This window comes from Carlito syrichta, unplaced genomic scaffold, assembly GCF_000164805.1.
Source record: "Carlito syrichta isolate Samal-C Ts95f unplaced genomic scaffold, Tarsius_syrichta-2.0.1 Scaffold305622, whole genome shotgun sequence".
Lineage (NCBI taxonomy): Eukaryota > Metazoa > Chordata > Mammalia > Primates > Tarsiidae > Carlito > Carlito syrichta.
Genome location: NW_007249718.1, coordinates 68,100 through 83,899, shown reverse-complemented (window position 1 = coordinate 83,899; position 15,800 = coordinate 68,100). Strand labels below are relative to the sequence as shown.

The following is a 15,800-nucleotide window of genomic DNA, read 5'->3' as shown; positions in this document are numbered from 1 at the left end:
TACATATCTTTAAAAGTTACCAGCAAGTGGTCTTGGTAGCAAACAAACCAAGATTCCCATAGGCTTTAGTAGCAAACAAACCAAGATTCTTATAGGCATTTAGACAACGTCTTATTCATAAAGCCAACAATGATACTTTCAGTCCAATGTCCCAAATTACAGTTCTTGAAATGTTTCAAGAAAGTTTCTTTAAGTGTATATTTCTTTATGTGTCAGGAATTTTCTCATCTTAGGCTCTTATGTTCTTCAGAGTTCTGTGATCGCCTCCCTTGTCCAGATGTCCTTGTTACTTTTCTCTTATCTTGCAGTGCTTGTTTCTAAAGAGAACTCAAAAGAAGCTTTTAGTAATGTTTCCCAGGCCCCTCAAGGTAACTTTCTGTTTTAGCTGATCTGTCATAAAAGTGTCTGATTATTATATTATGAGTTCAGTGAAAACCCACTCTATAAATGTTAACTTAGAATTTTAACTATTAAATTAAGTAAAAACCTTAACATTAATCTTTATCCCAAGTCAGTGAAAACAGTGTTATAAATCACCTACATAACTCCTATGCAAGTGTTAGAACTTATAATGAATTCATAATAAACTACTATAAACTTGTGCTTGTAAAAATCCTTATGTCTAAACACTAAACTACATAATTCTAAATCAGATAAGGAGTGGATATACTTATATCATTTTTTACTTAAGCAATATCTAGTAACTTATAACCAAGTGAAAGAAAGCATTCTTGATGTGCTTCAGAGTTTAACCCTTGCATATGTTAGAAAAGGCCAAGCGGCATAGTGGGAAATGGAAAAATGAACCATGACTTTCTCAGGTTGGCTGTGAGGACTTCACATAAACATGCCATCTTCTTCTTCCACGACTGCACAGAATTTCTTCAGCCATACCAACAGCAAAGATGGAAGACAGAAGGGCCTCAGCTGCCCGGACTCGCTTTGCAGCCGGGGGTCCTCAGCGCACCTGGACTTTGTCAATCAGGCGGGCCTCCAAGGCTGGCTCCCAACACCCCAGCATCGACCTGCTGGGCTCAGGCAATCCTTCTGCTTCAGCCTTCCAAGTAGCCGGAATTATAGGTGTGCGCTACCATGCCCGGATAATTTTTTTGATTTATTGTAGAGACGAGGTCTTGCCAAGTTGCCTGGGCTGGTCTCCAACCCATGGGCTCAGGCAATCCACTTGCCTCAGCCTCCCAAAATGCTGGGATTACAGGCCAAACCACCAAGTCCGGCTAGAAAGGTTTATCTTTATGGCACATGGAACCACCTGTCCCATCCTGCTTGGACCCTTGGGAGGCTGACCCTGGGAGTTGATACAGGGCACCGAGAAACGTGGTTCAACTTCTCTAACAGAGAAGTTGAAGTGTAAGGGGTGTACCGCGGTGGATGGGTAGTATAATTCCTGAAGTGCTTCTGCCTGCTGAAAAGCAGTGCCTTGGGTTTCACTCCTTGACATCTTGTGACTCAGCACCCAGAGCCTTCATGGGACCTGACCTGGTAGTGACTGGAGAGCTTAGGAAGTAATGTCTTTCTGTCTCTTATCTGGATGGCAGCCTGTGTCTGGAGTGCACCGCGGGTCCAGTCCGGGAGGCCATCCACATGGCTGCTGGTGCGTGGCAGGCACTGGATTCACTGCATGCCAGCCCGTTTTCTGCATGCACAAAGTCAAACCTCACCTGTTCTGGATCCACTTTTGGGTCAGGCCTGACACCAAAAGCTTTACAGCATAGCTTGGACCGTTTTGCCAAAGCCAAGCTTCTTGAAACTCTGAATTGTTTGGACCTTGTGCTGTGTGCCTTAAGAAGCTGATGCCGTAAGCTCTCTCTGAGCCCCATGTGTGTATCTAAGTGTGAGGCAGTTCTCCGGACCTTTCCTGAGCCTGGCCATGATACCAGTACAGTCGGAACAACCCCTCTGTCTGTCAGTTCTCTGTTCTCCACTGCTTTTGAAGTACCCGGAGTTGCCGTTATAGAGACTGTTGTCTTTAAAAGAGAGAACGGCCAAACAGCTCATTTCTGCATGTTCCCACCTGTAAGGCACAGTCAGCGCTTCCCAGAGGGGACACATGGGAGACCGTAGTCGCGGGGAGTCACCCTTTCTTAGAGAATTGTCTTTCTGGGGCATTTTCCACGTGGCCCCAGGCTCCCTGTTTTTGGCCTGAGGAGGACTATGTGATCTGTTAGGCCGTCCTATCTCCAGCTTGCATTGATTTACACCCCGACACTCGTGGGACCTGGGGAAGAGTTCACATGTGCCATGAGTGCTGCTGAAAGCAGATCCTAAGCAGCGGCCAGCAGCCTGGGCGGTACGGAGGGAAGCGCGGTAGAGGCTGACCCCTCAGAGCCTTGCCAAGGCACCCAGTCCCCGCTGGAGGACGAGGCAAACAAATATTCAGGGAAGGAACTCGGACATGTATACTGAACAGTAAAACACCATCTAATCATTGAGAAAAGCACCCCGTCGGGAATTACAATGGAGTGGCACTTTTTGCTTCCCCGTCGTGCAAATTAAAACAGCAAATTCAGAATTTGTTTACATAGCTATTAATGAAACATCCCGTGGGGGACCAGTGCCCCTGCCCCAGAGGAACGTGCATGCTGCCTGCTGGCACGGCTGCCTGTCCGAGGGGCTCTCCCCAAAGACCCCCACACCAACGAGGCTGGCTGCTTGGTTGCAGTGTGCTTTCTGCTTGATGCCAGGTGGCCCTGGTGAGGGGGCGCTGCCGACCTGCTGCAGCCGCCCCTGGCAAGCCCTTGCCTCGCCTTGCCAACCACGGTGGCTTTCCTGACAGCAGCACTGTCGAGGCCACCAGGCTTTGTGTCTGTGCCTCAGGAATGACTGCTCTTGATGTGGCATCATTATTTTAAAGAGGTGTGGGCACATTGAATGGTTTAAAGAATGTGTACTTCCCCTCCCCTTGTTCGAAAGGAGAGATCTGCAGTGATGTTCCCACCCTGAGAAGATCCACATGTTGGAAGGCTATTGTTGCGAAAGCCGCCTGCTGTCTTGTCAGGATTGATTACAGGGGAACTCGGGCTGCTTCAGGAATTCAAGCTCATGGTTTGGGGAAACAGGGAATTTGTCTTCATGGGCTGCTTATCTGCCTGAACGGCAGTGGAGACACTCAGAGGAGGTATGTGGGCCCGACCTGGCACAGGGCCAGGGAAGCGGAAGCTGGAGCAGCCTCCAGGCCTGGGCTCCCAGCTCTCTCCAGAGGAAGCGCCTCGAGCTTCCGGAGTAGTACTCTGTGTTGGTGCTCCCAAATGTGAAGCCTCACACTCACTGCAAAGTTGTGCAGCTGCTTGCAAAATCACGAGTTTGAGACAGTGGTTGGGGATTGCCGTTGGATCGGGTATAGTGATTCCACATTTGGGGAGAAGAAGAAAGAAAACCTAAAGGGTCAGAGTAGTCCCTGGCCTTAGCAATGTCACAGCTGTGAAATGAAGCAATAGTGACTAATGCGTGTGATATTTGCAGCTCATCTGTGAGATCATATTTACTTCCTGATGCTTGAACACTGATGCGTAGCATTCACATTAATCACGATCGCATGTGTTTGCTACTGTCTGTTGGCTGGCTTAGATCAAGAGTTGGCAACCATTGCTGGTAATATTTCTAGGTTACCAACCAACCCCTGGGTTGGGCTGAAGATTTGAGGAGTTGAACAGAGGTCATGACCTCTCTTGACATTCTGCTCTTGGAGAGGAAAGAAAAGACTGACTTCTCACAACCAGGGCCACTAATTACAACCACAACAGAGATCTGTCTGGATTGAAAAACTCCCCCTCTATTATGGTTCATTCAGGCAGGGATGGTGTCTGGCTGTTTTTACTACTATATGCCTAAATGCTTGACACATAGTAGATGCTCAATAAATATTTATTCACTGGATGAATTTTTTTTTATTTTTTATTTTTATTTTTATTTTTTGAGTGGAAGTCTCACTCGGTCGCCCAGACTGGAGTGCAGCGGCCGCTCCCGGCCACCCCAGCCTCGCCTGTTGGGCTCCAGCGATCCTTCTGCCTCAGCCTTCCATGTAGCCAGAATTACAGGCATGCGCTACCACGCCCGGCTGATTTTTTTTGATTTATTGTAGAGATGAGGTCTCGCTGCCCAGGCGGGTCTCAAACCCGTGGGCTCGGGCAATCCACTCACCTCAGCCTCCCAAAGGCGGGGGATTACAGGCTGAGCCACCGAGCCCAGCTCACTGGATGAATTTGATGTGTTTGGACGTGTGTATGTGCACGCACACATGTACTTCCTGTGAGTAGAATGATAAGGAGTTGTTCAGAGTAGCATAATTCCATATTCGGTGGAAGAATCCTGGACTTCTTCTTGCCAGCCTTTCAACACATGGTGCTGAAAGGTTGGACATACACAGCAAAAGTTGTACCTTGACCTGAACCTCACATCCTGTATAAAAATAACTGAAAGTGAACCACAAACTTAAATGTAAACTATAAAATCATAAAACTTTTAGGAAAAAACTCAAAGAGGAAATCTTCAGGCTCTGGGGCTAGGCAAAAAGTTCCTAGACTTGACCCAGCAGCAGAATGTAAAAAGAAAAAATTGATAAATTAGACCTCATCAAAATTTAAAACTTTTGCTCTTATAAAGAGGACAAAAAGACAAGCTACAGACTGCACATCCAGCAAATGTGTAAACATCTAGATAATGTATATATGTGTGTGTATATATATATGTATATATATATATATATTTAATTCTCAAACTTAACAGTGAAAAACACATAATTCAATCAGAAAACAGGCAGAGGACAAGAACAGACTTTGCACTGAGGAGGACATGCAGGAGGCTGATAAGCTTATGAAAAGCTCACTGCATTTATTCTGCATTCCCTAATGGTGCACGATGTTGAACTTCAACATCGTGCAGAGTCAGGGATAGGGAAAGAGGCAGTTGTGTCCCAAAAGATCAACAGGAGGGACCATTTGGTTGTGAAAACGCTCGAGACTTTGATTGTATTGATGAACTTCAACAACATGCACCATTACGGAATGCAGAATAAATGAAGTGAGGTATCACTACACACCTATCGGAATGGCTGGAATTAAAAAAAATCTTGACAACAGCAAATGCTGGAGAGGTTGCAGAAAAGCTGATCATTCTGACATGGTTGCTGGGGCTGGAAAATGGTACAACCACTCTGAGATGTAGTTGTGGTGGTTTCCTGTAAAATTAATTAAGCATGCGACTACCCAGTGACCTGCAACCGGATGCTTGGGGCCTGTGTCCCACGGAATGAAAATTGATGCTCACATGAAAGCCTGTGTGTGAATGTCTGTAGTGGTTTATTTGTAATTGACACAGCTGAAATCAGCCCACATGTCCTTCGGGGGATAAATGGTTAAGGAAGCCATGGCACATGCACACCATACGGTGCTATTGAGCAACGAAAGGGAGCGGAGTGTTGCGACACACAGCAGGCTGGACGGCTCTCCAGGGAACTGTGCGGAGTGAAAAAAGCCAGGCCCAAAGGTCACGTGTTGTCCGATTCCGTTGACATAACTCCTTGCGGTGAATGGAAATGGCGGCCTCTGGGGTTGCCACCGCTTCTATGTCGGGTGGTGCCAGAGTCAGGGATAGGGAAAGGGGCAGTTGTGTCCCAAAAGATCAGCAGGAGGGACCATTTGGTTGTGTGAACGCTCGAGGCTTTGACTGTATCGATGTCAATACCAAGTTGAAAACGCTTAATTTAAAATATTGGGAGTTCAGTGAGCATCAGTGAGCCAAATACATGCGTGGATTAATAAAGCAAGAATACTAAAATCTCTCCATTCGTAAACTTGTATGACTTGAGCTTGCTGTTTGTTGGAATGACTTTCCAGAACTTGCTATCAGGATTAAGATTTTAAAGATGGACGGGATATCTCTGGGTTTTAGTCTTTTTTAATGCCGTTAGGACATCATCTGTTATGACAGATTGGACTTTAGTTTTGCCCCTTATTGTAAGACACCCGCAAATCAGCTGTAGATAAGTGAGTGATTTTTTTTTTTTCATTGATCAGTATTTTTTATTATGGTTTTGTGGGGTACAGTTAAGGGTTAGGTGTACAATTACGTTTCATTCAGGCACCCTGTTGATAAGAGGTGTTTTCCCATCCCCCGACAGATATTTGCTACTGTTAATCCCATCCCCCTCCCCCCCATAGTTTCCCAGTACCGTCAGTCATTTTCTTATAGTATTGTATTGGACGTTCAAGGTCCATTATATGAGTGAGAACATGTGATATTCGGATCTTTGTTTCTGTGAGAGATAAGTGAGTGATTTGAAAGAGCACCTCTGCTGTGCGATTCTCCAACTAGAGGGATTTAAATATCCATATAAGTACGGAATCCCCAACCCCTGGGCCATGGACCAGGACTGGTCTGCGGCCTGTTAGGAAATGCACTGCACAGCAGGAGATGAGTGTCAGATCAGCAGCCCCATTAGATTCTCATAGGAGTGAGAGCCCTATTGTGAACTGCGCTTGTGGGGACGTAGGTTATGGCTTCTTATGAGAATCTAATGGCTGACGATCTGAGGTGGAGGCGAGGCGGAGATTAGAAGTGAGGTTTGACTGCGCATTCTCCTTCCCTCCACGCCAGGGCCATGGAAAAATTGTCAGCCGGGCATGGTTGGTCACGCCTATTATCGCAGCACTTTGGAAGGCCAAGGTGAGAGCATTGCCTGAGCCCACGGGTTCAAGAAAATCCTGGGCAACTTGGCGAGACCTCATCTCTACAATAAATCAAAAAATTAGCCGGGCATGGTGGCATGTGCCTGTAGTTCCAGCTACTTGGAAGTTGAGGCGGAAGGATCACCTGGGCTCAGCAGGTGGAGGCTGCGGTGGCCGGGAGTGTGCCACTGCCCTCTAGCCTGGGTGACAAAGTGACACTCCAACTCAAAAAAAAAAAAAGAAAAATTGTCTTCTACAAAACTGGTCCCTGATGCCAGAAACATTGAAGACTGCTGATAGAAGGCTCTAGAACGAACTAACTCATTAAATGACTCTTTCAGAACCAGATTTATCCTTTGACATCAGCCAAGATTCAGGAATTTGTGGTCAGCACCATCTCCTACCTTTGCACAGTAAGAAGAAGACAGAGGGGACTGGCCAGTTAGCAGTAACATTCCTGACTCAAGGGACAGAAGTCACCAGGCAGCCACTTGAAGTAAGGAGGCTTATTTCGTCCTTGCAGCACAGAGCTAATGTCCTTGATCCCGTTCATTACATTGAGCCTCGCCAAAACCAACTTGAAATTGTGAAGGCTCAATAATGGTTATTTATAAGAAACTAATATCTGTTTCCACTTGTGCGGGGTTTAAAGAGATAGCCATTTGGCTATGATCACCGTTCCTCTTTTAACTTCATTAAACAATCTCCTGAGACCAGACTTAGAAATAGGATGACCCATGCTGTAGTTGAAGTTATGGAAATAAAAATGACTTCATCTTTAGTGGGTCTTAAGAGCACAAAATTAGAAAACCCACGACCTGATCCTGACCCGTCTCTTCCTCCTTCCACCCCCTCCAGCTCACATCTCTCCCCGCCTTCTTTATTATCTCCCAAGAGATTCACTGCCTCATGAAAAGTCATCGTTGGGTTTAATCCACCTTCTAGCTGCATTCTCCTTGTGCTTCTTTCACTATCCCAGATGCCGGGGCCCCAGTAGGCTCTCGGATGTCAATGTGGAGTCGCACTAGTGTGCTGCACAGGCGACGGGAGCTCCTCCATTAATGGTGTGCGCATGGGCTTTCTTTGCTAAATGGAAACCATGTCCGCAAAGGCCCTCTGCTTTCAGAAGATGAGGACTGATGGGAGCAATGGGTTCTGTTGTGTTCCTGCCTCCTTGCACTGCCTTGTTCTGCTCTTCCTTCCGTGTTCCATTACAAAGGTAGATCTTCAGCAGCGCCTGTGACTCTTAACATACCCAACAGCTGATTTTTTTTTTTTTTGTGGCGGAGATGAGGTCTTGCTATGTTGCTCAGGCTAGTTTTGAATGCCTGGGCTTGGGGAATCCTCCCGCTTGGCCTCCCAAAGTACTGGGAGCAAAGGTGTGAGTCCCCAAACCCAGCCTCGATGCCTTGATTTAAAAATTCAACTTTGGAGAAGTTAGCCCCACGAGAAGAGGGTTTTTTGGTCTCTTTTGCTCACCAGCATAAAAGAGTGTCCGGTGCATAGTAGGTGCTCAATAAATACTTGTTGACTGAGTGAGCAATAGGAAATGGCCTCACTTGCTCATTTCTCATTGACAATTCTAATTTTCACATGTTAGGGCGGTGTCCCCCCAGGCTGAGGGTGGGGGGTTGGGGGGGTCAGGTTGCCGACAGCCATGCTGATCTTTCCCAACCGAAGGAAGTACACATTTTCTAGCTACTTTTGCTCTGACTGATATACTTGGCTGCCTAACAAAAAGCCAGAGCAGAACTTAGATTTTTTAGCACCATTCAGAATGCTTGCCGTTCTTTCTTTGTGACATCATGAGCTGGTTATTTCAAGCTCACAGGAAGGTCAGGATTTGAACCACAGCAAGGAAGTTCCCCTAGGTTTATGCTAGGGGAGCATTTTTCCCCTTCTGTTTATTTTACCCAAAGGCTTCTGTTTTTCTCCCAAGTTAAAATTTGGCATTTAATGTAGAAAGTTCTCAGCGTGTGTGTGTGTGTGTGTGTGTGCGCGCGCGCACTTTTTCTTTTTTTTTCTTTAAGAGCTCATATTTTGGCTTTAGTTTTGATCCTCAGTGATGCTTGTGCTGCCCAAGTGTTGTCTTTCTGCCCCTTGAAAGGCCAGCTCTCAAGTGAGTGCCTGAAGTTCAGGGTCAGTTTTAGAGGAGACTTAAAAGTCGTTTTCTTAGGCCTTCTAAGTACTGCCCCCAGCGTGTGTTTCTATCTAGTTTTAGTTTTTTTCTTTTTTTTTTTTTTGAGTTGGGGTCTCACTCTAGTGCCCAGGTCGGATTGCTGTGTTACGATCATGGTGGCCCTCCCAGGACCCCACTCTGAACACTTCTCATCGCCCCTCCCCACAGAGTACCCATCAGCTTTTCCCCATTGAACAGATTTGCGTTCGCATGTTCTAAAAACATCGGTAAGTCTTTTTTCCTGTTTGTAAATTACATATCCTCTGTTAGACTTAGAAACTTCTAAAAGCAAGTATCTTTCTGTGTTGCTGTGATTTCTTTGTGTAACGTGTGACAGATTACAAAGCAGTTTCATGCATTATCTTACTTATAAATGATACCAATGGCAGACTTTGTGTGGTGCTTACCACGCCAGGCTCTGTTCTAAGGACTTTACAGGTGCTGGCTTACAAGACACACACAGCCACCCCTTGTGCTGTAGTTACCCCTGTTATGTAGGAGAAAGGAGGTGGCCAAGAAAGGCTAATGACACGCCCCAGGCCAGGTATTTGCCAAATTGAGGGCTGGGATTCAAACCTGGGCTGCTAAGTGTCACAAGCTTGGTGTTGAACCACTATACCATACTGGCCTTTACGTAAGCAGGATTAGGAATTAACACTCTTAATTTATTTTTCAGACATCAAAACCCTTGTCAGAAAAGAATTCAAAAGCGGCTGGGTGTGGTGGCTCAAGCCTGTAATTCCAGCACTTTGGGAGGCTGAGGCAGGAGGATTGCTTGAGTCCAGGAGTTTGAGTCTGGCCTGAGCAACATAGCGAGACCTCATCTCTACAAAAAATAAAAAATTAGCTGGGGATGGTGTTGTGTGCCTGGAGTTCCAGCTACATGGAAGGCTGAGGCAGAAGAATCACCTGAGCCCAGGAGGTCGAGGCTGCAGTGAGCTGTAATTGTGCCATTGCACTCCAGTCTGGGTGACAGAGTGAGATCCTGACTCAAAAAAAAAAAAAAAAAGAAGCCGGGTGCAGTGGCTCACGCCTATAATCCCAGCACTTTGGAGAGGCCGAGGTGAGAGGATTGCCTGAGCCTACAAGTTCCAGACCAGCCTGGGCAACTTGGGAGACCTCATCTCTATGATAAATCAGAAAATTAGCCGGGCATGGTGGCGCCTTCCTGTAGTTCCAGCTACTTGGAAGGCTGGGGTTGAAGGATCACCTGAGCTCAGCAGGTCGAGGCTGCGGTGGCCATGAGGGTGCCATTGCACTCCAGCCTGGACTACAGAGTGAGACTCTGACTCAAAATAAAAGAAAATAATAATAATAATAATAACATTTTACAAAAAGGGAATTGGTTTCAGGCAGTGACAGAATAATGCAGATCTTCAGTTTCGGTTTAGGGAATCTGAAACTTGGGGTGGGGAACCGAAGAGGAGGAAGTGGAATGAGTCTTTTTCTCCCCACCCTTGTTTCTCTCCTGGAGAGAGAAGGGATTAGGAGGCCTCCTGGAAGGGAGTCCCTTTCCTGTGATAAAACAAGCCCCTTCCCTTCCCCTAGAGCAGTTGCAGAGTCTCTGGCTTGGAACCTTCCTTGCTGGCTGGAGGAGGCACCATTCTATGAACGAAGGGGGCAAGGAAAGGAGAGCAATGTCTTTGCCAATGGCGCGGATGACTTCCTCAGTGCAAGCCTCCCTCTGACTTTAAAAGTCCCTCCTTGGAGGTCCCCGGGGGACCTGGAGGTAGAATTTGCTTTCACTCTCCACATCCTATTGTCTGGGAAAGAAAGCTTCAGACTTTCTTAGGTAGGGAAAGGCCATATGGAAATTTGAAAGCCAGGAGAACCTTATCCCAGGAAGTGTTCTTTTTTTTCTGAACTTGAGTGGCCTGGCCACGGCCAATTATCCAAACCACACCAAGAGGCAAATCACAGGAAAAAGAAACCTGAACAAGCGATGAAAATGGAGGTCCCCCAAAGTGTGAATTCAGGTTTTTTCTCAGAGGGGTGTCTCTTCGTTCATGTTTTAAAGACTGTTCCAGCAAGTGGAGTTCTTCTGGCTTCCTATCTAGATAAGCAGGGTATTAGAAGAAATAGGAAAGGCCTGCAGACTGAGAATGGTAGCCTGGGTGGAGATAGGATTGAGAAACGGAAAAGGGGAGAGGCCTGTGCTCAGCCCCCCCTGTAGCCCCTGGGGACCTCTAGTACTCAGTTTCTAATAAGAATACTGAAGGCCCCCATCTCAACAGGCCTGGGGGGGAATAAATATAATATATATATTAGCTTAAATCCCAGCAGGGCCTCCAAAATGTTAGGTCAGACCAGGGGAACTGTGATCTGGTGCCATGCGAAAGATGCAAGCAATTGCACAGAAGTTAGATTGGAAAATATCGTTTACTTAAAAAAGTTGAGAGAGAGAGAGAGAATGTGCGAGAGGGAGGGGGAGAGATGGGGAGGGGGGAGGGAGAGGAAGGGGGAAGGGGAGAGGGGATTCACCTCTCTAAGGTAGGGGAGGGGACCAAAGCTTAGGAAAACATGGCTGCCATAGTTCAAAGAGCTTAGCAAAACAATGGCAAATGGCTGCTTGAGGTGGAATGCTTTTAAACCTTCCTTTTGATGGGGGCAGGTTGATAAGGTGATTGGGTGTTGGTCTGTTTCACATCATCCAGAAGGGGCAGGTAAGCACAGGTACTGATATCAGGTGATAGCATGCAGAGGGATGGGTTAGTCACATGACTGCTGCCATAGCCCATAGCCTTGGGGTCTATGTTGTGAAGGCCAAGGGTTAGTTAGGTTAACTTGTTCACCAAACAGCCTGGAGAGGGGGTTGTGAAACTATTATCACTAGCTACTTCTGAGAAATCAGTTCTGTCCTTGGCTAGTGATTAGAGGGCAGGTTAGGTAATTTTGCTAAGAAAACATGACAGAACTAGATAGTGTCAAAATGGCTGCTCTTTGGCTATCTTGGCTCCCATAAGTTCTTTCAAAATATGTTTTTGAATCGGGGTCGTACTCTGTTGCCCAGGCTGGAGAGCAGTGGCACAATCACAGCTCACGACAGCCTCCCAAGTAGCTGGAACTACATACAGGTGGCGTGCCACCATTCCCAGCTCATCTTTTGATTTTTGTGGAGATGAGGTCTGGCTTTGTTGCCTATGCAGGGCTTGTACTCCTGGCCTCAGGCATTCCTCTTGCCTTGTCCTCCCAAAGTGATTCCAAGTTGGTGTTCAAGGAAACACCTGATACTGTAGTGGAATTGTGTCTCCGTTGTAGGAGATTCTTGCTTGATAGTCAGTGCTGTGGGAGAAACGACATTTAGTCAGAATCTTGAGGGAGAGTCATTCCTTGAATCACCCCAAGATACAGTATACAAAATGGTCTGCCACATTGGAGAATACTCACCATCTCTTGGTAACTCCTCCGGCCCCTCAGCCAGGTAGTCCTTCAGGGATGAAAAAGGTGCTTTGGGTTTGTGAATAAACTATTCTAAGAGGTTGCCAAAAAAAGTATACACATTTTAAGAAAGGAAAAAACTGTATTAAGATTGTAATACTATCTGGGCACGGTGGCTCATGCCTATAATCCCAGTACTTTGGGAGGCAGAGGTGGGAGGATTGCCTGAGCCCCAGGGTTCAAGACTAGCCTGGGCAACTTGGCGAGACCTCATCTCTACAATACATAAAAAAAATTTACCAGGTGTGGTGGTGCGTGCCTGTGGTTCCAGCTACTTGGAAGGCAGAAGGATTGTCAGAGTCCAGCAGGTTGAGGCTGTGGTGACCATAAGCATGCCACTGCACTCCAGCCTGGGCGACAGAGTGAGACTCTGACTAAAAAAAAAAAAAAGAAACAAATAATACTCAATAAGATGAAAACAAGTCATGTTTGATTTCTGCCATGACAAGAAGTGCTCAAAGTGGTCACCATAGTGTCTGAACACTTCTGATTACAGCAAACATCTCTGACAATGGGCATACATTTTTTTTAGCAGCCCTGGTATTTAGGGGCTCACGGAATGGACTATCCCTGTCCTTAAATGTGAGCTCACCATGGGGGTGGTCCTGGAAAGGCACACAGGCTATCTTCACCAGACTAGGATGCTGGCTTTTCACTCTGTTGAATATCTCCTTTGCTGTGCAGAAACGTTTTAGTTTTATTTACTTCCACTTATCTATTTTTGCTGTTGTTGCTGTGCTTTGGAGTAATATCCGATAAGCCATTGTCAAGACCGACAGAAAGGAACTTTTTTCCCTGTGTTTTTTTCTTAAAGAATTTTACAGTTTCAGGTCTTATGTTTAAGTCTTGAATCCATTCAGAGTTTATTTTTGTGTGTGGTATACGGTAGGGGTTCAGTTTCATTCTTTTAAGGTGGATATCCAATTTTTCCAACACACTTTGCTGAAGAGACTGTCTTTCCCCTGTTGTGTATTCTTGGTGCCCTTGTCGAAGATCAGTTGACTGGATATGTGAGAGTTTAATGCTGGACCCTATTCTGTCCTGTGGGCCTATATCTTTATGCCTTTATTGTAACTGTTTTAATTACCATAGGTTTACAAATACATTTTGAAATCAGGAATTGTGAGGCCGCCAGCCTTTCTCTTCTTTCTCAAGATCACTTTGGCTATTCTGGGTCTTTTATAGTTCCATATGAATTTTAGGATTTTTTTCTATCCTTTAAAAATTGCCATTGGGATTTTGTTGGGGGCAGCATTGAAAGTGTAGATTGCCCTGAGTAGTATGGACATTTAAACAATATTAAGTTTTCCAATCCATGAACATGGGATATCTTTCCACTTATTTGTAACTCTTTTAATTTCTTCATCAATGTTTTGTTGTTTTCAGTGTACCAGCTTTTCACCTTCTTGTGTGTATTCTAATTGTACCTCAATAATATGTTTTAAAAAATAAAATAAAAACATACACCATTAGAAACGATAGCAACAAAACCAGTCAAAGCTCTGGGCACCCACTCAGGGGGATGTGACTGGACATACTGAAGGGGTCATTGTGAGCCAGACGGTCTTCTCCATGCCCACTGTCTCGCCTACAGTTTCCTTCCCCACCTCTTGCATACAGATTTGCTTTGCACGAGTCAGCACGCAGTCTCCAGGGCAGGGACAGATCTTGAGGCGGACCCCGAAGCACATTCTCTACTTGCTAATTCTGCTTCTTCCTTGGTTTGAAATGTGGGGCAATCATGTTTTTTTTTTTTTGTTTCAGACCCTCCTCCTCCAGATGGATCCCCTAACATTACGTCTTCCAGCCACAATTCAGTAAAGGTCAAGTTCAGTGGATTTGAAGCCAACCACGGACCCATCAAAGCCTACGCTGTCATTCTCACCACTGGGGAAGGTAAGGCGGGGCCTCCATGGGTTACACAGCCCATGAGTAACCCAGTGACGGGAGTGTTTCTCTGCCCACAGAGACATATTCGTGGTGCAGATACGCGTCTCTCTCTACGTGGCAACCCATGCTAGGAGCTTGCATGGAGAGGAGGGTGAGCTGTTTGTCTGATTGATAGACTTTCTGTAAAGGGCCAGATAGCAAATATTTTTAGTTTCACAGGCCCCACAGTCTCTGTTGCAGTGATTCAGTTCTGCCCTTGGGGCGTGAAAGCAGCCGTAGGAGATACACAAGGGCTAAGCAGGGTTGTTCCCATAAAATGTTATTTACAGCAAGCAGTGGCTGGATTTAACCTGTGCTAGTAATTTGCCAACCTGTGATCTAGGTTTTTCTTCTCTTTTATGCCACAGGGCAATTCATTTCATTTCATCTCATTTATTTCGTTTCATTATTTATTTATTTGACTCAGAGTCTCACTTTGTCAAACAGCCTGGAGTGCAGTGGCACCATCGTGGCACACTGTAGCCTTAACCTCCTGGGCTCAGGTGATCCTTCCACCTCAGCCTCCTGAGACGCTGGGTCTACAGGTGTGTGCCACCACGCCAGACTCATTTTTTGATTTTTTTTTTTTTTATAGGGACAGGGTTTACTATGTTGCCCAGGCTGGCATTGAACTCTTGGGCTCAAGCAGTCCTCCCGCCTCAGCCTCCCAAAGTACTGGGACTACAGGCGTGAGCCACTTTGCCCAGCCGTCTTTCTGCTTTTCAATCTTGGGTCTGTTTCAAGCTTTTTGTCACTTTGCTGTGAAGGTTTTCAATGAATTCCAAGCTCAGAGCTTTGCTGAATGAAGGGGGCTGTGTCGCACAGTGGCCAGACTGACCAGTGCTGGCCTGTGATGGCGAGACCCTAGGCTCTGAGCCAGAAACTCTGATTAGATCCAGCTCTGTCTCATAGGTGGTGTGACCTTGGGCAGGTCCCATTAACTTTCTGTGCCTTAATTTCCCTGTCTGTAAAATGGAGATGAGAAGCTTGGGTGATGAGATTCATGGGGACACAGTGAGTTAATGTAGGGAAAGCTTTTAGAGTTTCTTGTAAGTAAAACCCACCACAGAGATACACTTGAGAGGTGGTGGCTGGTGTCATTGTCAGCAGTGTCACCAACACTATTTAGATGTTGGGGGGGCGGGGGACTTAAATTTTTCCCTGCCATCACTTTTTTTTCCACTTTTTATGACATTTTATTGAAATTTATTCAGATTATTAAATTGATCAAAATACTAACCAATTTTCTTATTTTTAAATTTTATTTTATTATTATTATTTTTCCTGTCATCACTTTCTTATGATTTTCCTTCCTGTGCCTTTCTCAGCTGGTCACCCTTAGCAGATGTCTTGAACTATACCTGTGATGATTTCAAAAAGGGGACCTCAGACACGTATGTGACATATCTCGTAAGAACAGAGGAAGAGGGACATTCTCAGGGCTTGTCTGAGCTCTTGAAATACAAGATTGGGCTGGGCTCGGTGGCTCAGCCTGTAATCCCGCGCTTTGGGAGGCCGAGGTGAGTGAATTGCCTGAGCCCGCGGGTTTGAGCCTGGGCAACTTGGTAAGA

The 15,800-nt window shown here is 46.0% G+C and overlaps 1 protein-coding gene across 1 annotated transcript in view; it reads left to right on the top strand.

The window, feature by feature from the left end:
- Positions 1 to 14,190, top strand: part of LOC103264178 (exostosin-2-like) — a 137,364-nt gene extending 123,174 nt beyond the window's left edge. Inside the window, 1 exon segment of the mRNA XM_021714323.1 lies at positions 14,065 to 14,190. Coding sequence (XP_021569998.1) covers positions 14,065 to 14,121 — 57 coding nt within the window. The 3' untranslated portion in view covers positions 14,122 to 14,190.
- The last annotated feature ends 1,610 nt before the right edge of the window (positions 14,191 to 15,800 follow it).